The sequence below is a fragment of the Odontomachus brunneus genome, unplaced genomic scaffold, assembly GCF_010583005.1.
Source record: "Odontomachus brunneus isolate Ranch 3 - 2012 unplaced genomic scaffold, Obru_v1 Obru_scaffold_107, whole genome shotgun sequence".
Taxonomy (NCBI): domain Eukaryota; kingdom Metazoa; phylum Arthropoda; class Insecta; order Hymenoptera; family Formicidae; genus Odontomachus; species Odontomachus brunneus.
This window is the reverse complement of record NW_022639557.1, coordinates 97,895-103,644: the sequence shown is the minus strand read 5'-3', so window position 1 is coordinate 103,644 and position 5,750 is coordinate 97,895. Positions and strand designations below refer to the sequence as shown.

The 5,750-nt window shown below is 49.2% G+C and overlaps 1 protein-coding gene across 2 annotated transcripts in view; it reads right to left on the bottom strand.

The window, feature by feature from the left end:
• Positions 1-4,172: 4,172 nt before the first annotated feature.
• The window catches only part of LOC116849145, a 93,959-nt gene continuing 92,381 nt past the window's right edge, over positions 4,173-5,750 (bottom strand). For both annotated transcript variants that reach the window (XR_004379089.1, XM_032826023.1), the window contains exon 2: positions 4,173-4,953. Coding sequence is in view for 1 of the 2 variants with exons in the window: in XM_032826023.1 (XP_032681914.1) it covers positions 4,618-4,953 (336 nt within the window). In the remaining variant the exon portion in view is untranslated. The remainder of the gene's footprint in view (positions 4,954-5,750) is intronic.

Sequence of the window (5,750 nt, the reverse complement as noted above, 5' to 3'; positions counted from 1 at the left end):
GAGAGAGAGAGAGAGAGAGAGAGAGAGAGAGAGAGAGAGAGAGAGAGAGAGAGATGCCGTTTAAGTACCGCGAAAGAGTGTAGCGCAACGGGGTTGCTTAATTCACCGTCGTAAGTCTTCCGCGAATTACTTTCGCTAATTAACATCTCGGAAACGAATTACGCGAGAGTCTTCTTCAGTCGCGAAGATCGTGTAGCAACGGCGATGTCGTGCCACGGTGAAAAATCCAACTCCTCTCGCGCGAGAGGAGTCCTCGTCTACTCGTAAGACCATGACGGCGGCGGCGTCGACGGCGTATTGTCTCTCCCTCTTGCTCGTTTCCATCTGCGCCTATTATCTGACTCTATTTTCCAATCTATCCTCGTACGGCGCACCTTGTCTCGTCCAGGCCGCTAGTCTTCTTCTCCAAGCGATGCGGAGCGATGCGCTCTTTGTCTCGCGGTCCAAATAGAGGCGGCACTCGAGACGGCACAAAGAGCGGCGAACCCGGAGAGGACGCGATAACAGAGAGCAAGAAAGCTCAAGATAAGACCGAGGACCCTCGCAGTCACGCTTCCTACGTCGACGCGTTCCCGCCGAAGTGTGTACATGGTACGTTCGTGCGTGCTTGATAGTCTGCATTAAGCTAGTCGAATCGCGAGCCTGGAACGCGCCAACGAAACGATCGCGAACCGTAACGATATCCTTTGACATTTTATTTAACCTTCCGCGTACAGACGTAGTCTTTTTGGAACGTACAGTACAATCTGGTTCTGTCAGAGTAACTTTGATTTACCGTGACTTACTTACTTTTTTGAGAATCTATACCTTTGGACATATTTTTCCCCGGAAATGTAGAAAAACCTCGGTCATAAGGCAGCGGTACAACAAAATCTGCAAATAGATTGGCGCTACTTTGAAGTCTCCTTGCTAAATCCTTGACGAAAGTTGCTGAGCTAATGAATTCGTGTTCGGCTCTCACAGACCCGACATTGTACGATGAGGACTAACATTTCGTATGGCTTAATGTTTTATTATTTATCATTATTATATTGAACTTGCTCTCATGGCATGCGCGAGTCCTTCGATGGTGCCGTCGTGGGACTTCGCAAGATTCTGTTAAATTGATTCGCGTTGAATTCACGCAAAAAATTTTGAAGAAAAATACAATCGATCGTCAGACACGTTTGATTACACTTTAATACGGTCTCGGACAGGTAACTCGAACGAACGAGCGGACGATCGATCGTTTGGTTGTCGATTCCTCTTTTCGACATCCCAGCTCGCCCTTGCTATCGCGATGCACGCGATACTCATGGATGCACTCGTGGATGCACTCGGCGGAGCCGCGGAGTGCATATGCGCTCGCGGACATACACAACGTCGTGCGCTCGTACCAAATGGGAGAGAAGGAGGGAAGGTGAGGGGAAGAGGGAGAGTCGTTCAAACGAGGGGCCCGCAGCGCCTAGGCTTTGGGCCTCGTCGCGTGTTTTTGCCCCCCGTCTGGCCCCCACCGCCGCTCATCGTTTTTTGTCTGGTGCACCGCATGCTCTGCACGGCTCACCTCACCTCCTCTTCACCTCGGCCGACGTACCTCCTCCTCCTCCTCCTCCTCCTCCTCCTCCGCTCCCCTTCTTGCTTCTCTCTCTTTCTCTTTCGATCTCTTCGTTGCTCGCTCGCTCTCGCTCTCAATCAGGGCCGGCGTGAATACGCTCGCGATGCTTCGCCTGCAAAATATCGACGCCGAGCGTTTCCGATGACGATATCTTGCTGTCGACATAGCCGAGACGATCGCGTCCATTTCGCGAGCCAGAATTTCCGAACGTGTCTCATATTTTTGGAATGCGCGTCGATTTCGACAGGACTCGGACGCGGCTCCTCGTCGCGCATCGATGAAAGAGGAAAGAGTCTCAGTGTTTTAAGGGAAATGCATTGCTTTTCGCGCGCTAATCATGATTCGGTATTCATGCAACCTCCTGCCAGGATGATTCGCGATTCTCATCAGGTTTACTCTCCGCGCTCTCGTCTCGTTCGTCGAGCGTGGCATTGTAACGTTACCTGGCGCGAGATCGCGGATCTCATCGTCGAGATATACAATGCACAATTTTTCGCGTTGCTTGCACTGTTCGTGCACTGTGACGCTAGGCGTCCAATGAAGAATCGTTATTGTTATTATTTATCGTTATTATATTGAAAAGGAAGGCTGCTCGACACGTGTCATCCACGCGGATTAGTATTCGCGAGCGAAAGGGCAATCCTATCTCGAAACAAGCACCGGAGATCCTTCTCTGGCCCCGCTCTGTCGGGACTCGTGGACGCGCTCGAGAACTCACGACTCACCCACCGCCAGGCTGGCGAATGTTCACGCCGTCCCTGCTCTCGATCTCCTCTTCGTCGTCGCCATCGTCGTCGTCGTCGTCGTCGTCGCGGTTCTTCGCCGCGCCGCGTTCAGGACGGTATCTCTTCGAGCCGAGACACGCGCACGGACACGCGTGTCCCTGCCGCGCGCGGTAGAAGGAGAACGAGGAAGCGACGGAGGCCGTCGGACGAAGCCGGAGACCTGAGCCCTGTTCCGCGGTCGTTGCCGAGAGAAGTCGGAGAGAGAGAAAGAGTGGAGAAAGAGAGAGCGAGACGAACGGACGGAAGGACAGAGGGGCGGGCGGGCGGGGGAGGGGGGGAAAGATGGGTTAGCCGACGGAGGATGCGGTTGCTCCGCCGATCTCGATGCACCTGCCTGCCGACGTTGACGAAGCCGCGGCGATTCGCCATCGGGCTGTACGCGCGCGGTACTCGAGAGAAGGACTTGCGAGATCGCGATCGCGACGGAGGTGATTCAACCCTTCCCGTCTGAGAGCCGTTTCTTCTTCCTTTCCCTTTTGTCTGTGTTCCTTTTGGTGAAGGAACTTTTTGTCGGTTCTCGGCGCGCCGAATGATTTCGGTTAATCGCTTAGTCGTACAGACCCGTTCGATAATTCGATAATTTTTTCCGCTCTCGCGCGACGGCAGCCTCTCTCGATGTACGCGTTCCGTTATTTCGTGTTCCGGCCGATTCACTGATGCGCCGTAACTACTACGTGCTGTTAAGTTACAAAAAATGACAACGTGCGCCGAAAGAACGTCGTCCTCGTTCTGAGGACGCGCGCGACTCGACGGGCGGTCACTTTTTGTGGGGGGACTCGTGGAAATGTCGGCGAAGTGCCGCGGGTGAGGGAATTTAACACCTCCGTTTAGCACCTCGCCGCGAACCGAATCCGAATTTATCGTATAATCGGACGCTAATTAGCGGCTAATTGGCCGCTCTCCAGTGACGGATTTATTACCGTGCGCCACGCGATGCATTTACGTGCTGCGTTTCGGCGGCGCGCACGTTCCGCGTGCGCGTTTCAGCCGCGGCGTTTTAGACGGCAGAGCGAGGCGAGAGAGAGAGAGAGAGAGAGAGAGAGAGAGAGAGAGAGAGAGAGAGTGAGTGAGAGAGAGAGAGAGAGAGAGGAAGACGACATTACGTGACCGATAACACTAGCGGCTACTGATGCGTCTTTACGAGTGCGATTACACGCGCTCCGGTCGCACGCGAGTCCTTGAAGATAGCAAGGCTGCGGAAAATGGCTTTAATCGTTTCCACGTGTCGATGATTTGCCCGGCGAGACGCCACACGGGACGTTACGATCGGTTGACGTCGCGGTCGCTTATGTTTTGCGCTTAGTAGTCTCGGCGCGACGCGAACAGACACTAAAGCCACAGAGGTGGCATGCACCCTACAGTGTCGTTTAATTAAATAATACGTTTTCGTAAGTACACGCAGAAAAATACATTCGAATAAATGTCACTTGCTTCAAGTATTTCGCAAACTTCTGTATTAGCAATTCACCGTGTCACAAGTTCGCCGTAAATTTTGTCAAATTTACTCAAAATGCATTCTAAATCCTAACATTTCAATCAAGAAGGTACAATTAAAAAGTTCGGTACTCATATATACACGGAGAGAACATTATAGTTTTCCTTTCATTTTCATATAAGTTTTTTTCAATTTTTCTGTGTTTCCAGTAATCCAGGAATAGATTCACTTAGATCTTGCTAAGGAATATAATAATAAATTTTGCTAGAAATATAGCGACTGTTTTAATAGTACGGTTTCAGTTTCTAAAATATAAGCAGAAAATGATAATCCTTTCATAAAATGAAAAAATTGTGAATCACTGTATGGTAATATTTATTATAAAATTCTCTTTGTACACTACACAGAGTCGAAGCGTCGATTTTTTCTTCAAAAAAGTTTTCAGTATTCTCATAAAAAGAATCAATTCTTCTTTCCAGTGCATGATGGAGCTTTTCTTAAATTTATGATGAATATATTCTACGACTACTATCAAGACAGAGAAAATATTCCTTACTGAAGATAATTATAACTGAAAAGGAAAAGAATAAACTGATCGCTTTTCTCAGCAACAAAATATTTTTCTGTGTGTAATATCGAATTATCGCTCGAAACTCGGAGAGACTTATGTCAAAACAATCTTTGATCTGACACTCTTAGAGTTGTATAAGGTTAAGAATATTATTCTTTCATTAATGACAATTTCATACTAGTGTTTCGCTAAAATATCGCGACAATTCCGAATTGTGCGAATTGTGCGAGTTTTACAGTGATGTATTGGGAGATTTTCCATCGTGTGGAGGAAGTGCATCGTTGACGAGTCCGATTTTCGTTTGCAGTGGGTGCGAGTGGCTACATCGTCTCGACGGCGCTCGTGCTGATAGTCGGAGCACTGGTGGGTGTCCTGGCGACGATATCGCGTCATCTCCATCATCGTCGGCTGCTGGTGCACGAGCCGGTCCCTCCCGGCTCTGCCTCCGCTTCCGCCTCGATCCTCCACCACCATCGGCATCGTCATCATCGCCACCGTCATCGTCGCGAGGAGCCGCCGCCGCCGCCGTTACAGCGCTGCCTCCTGCTGCAGGATCACTGTCGTCATCCTGGTACACCGGTGAGTACACATTCAAACACGATACTGCGGTTCGGATTTTGTACGCTGCGCTCTTAAAACATTCCACTGAGGAACTTGCATGTGTCACTCGAGACAATTGTGCTCTCTTAAAATGAATCTGTCAAATATTCACTGAAAATAGTGAATATACACTAATTTGCAATTATAAGTATAGCATTGAAAGTGCTCAGTGCTATACTTATATCAGTGACTATTCACTGATTCACTTTAAGAGAGTAGGATCGCGTGGCACGAGTAATTTAGTCGAGTAACCTGGTCGACTCGAATCGAAGAGGGAGGAAATGGCTTTAAGTACGATTATTAAAATTGCATGCTAATAAAAGCGTCGAAGCACACGCCAGACGCGATACGGGTGTTTGAAGGAGCGATCGCTCGATTATTTTGAATCGGAATCGGAAATTGTATTTCGACAAGCTTCCGTAAAAAGCAGATTATGATAAGTGCTTTACGATAACGCGGTTATAACAAACAAGTGACGCACTCGCTTCGCGAGTGAGGAGCATATTTGTTCCCGCATACCTGTCGGCAAAACAAAGTATCCCGATAGTAAACACTAAAGAGAGGACCATCGCGATAACAACCACGCTGCAAGTTGTTGCGTCACTGATAAATTTATATATAGATTATCGCGTCGCGTTTTACCTCTCTCGGCGGCAGAAATAAAACCGAACAGCAAACTTCCGCGTATTCGTCGAAAGCGCGCGCGTCCGCTAATTTTAGCGGACTTGACCGAGAAAAAGAGAGAAAGAGAAAGAGGGGGGGGGG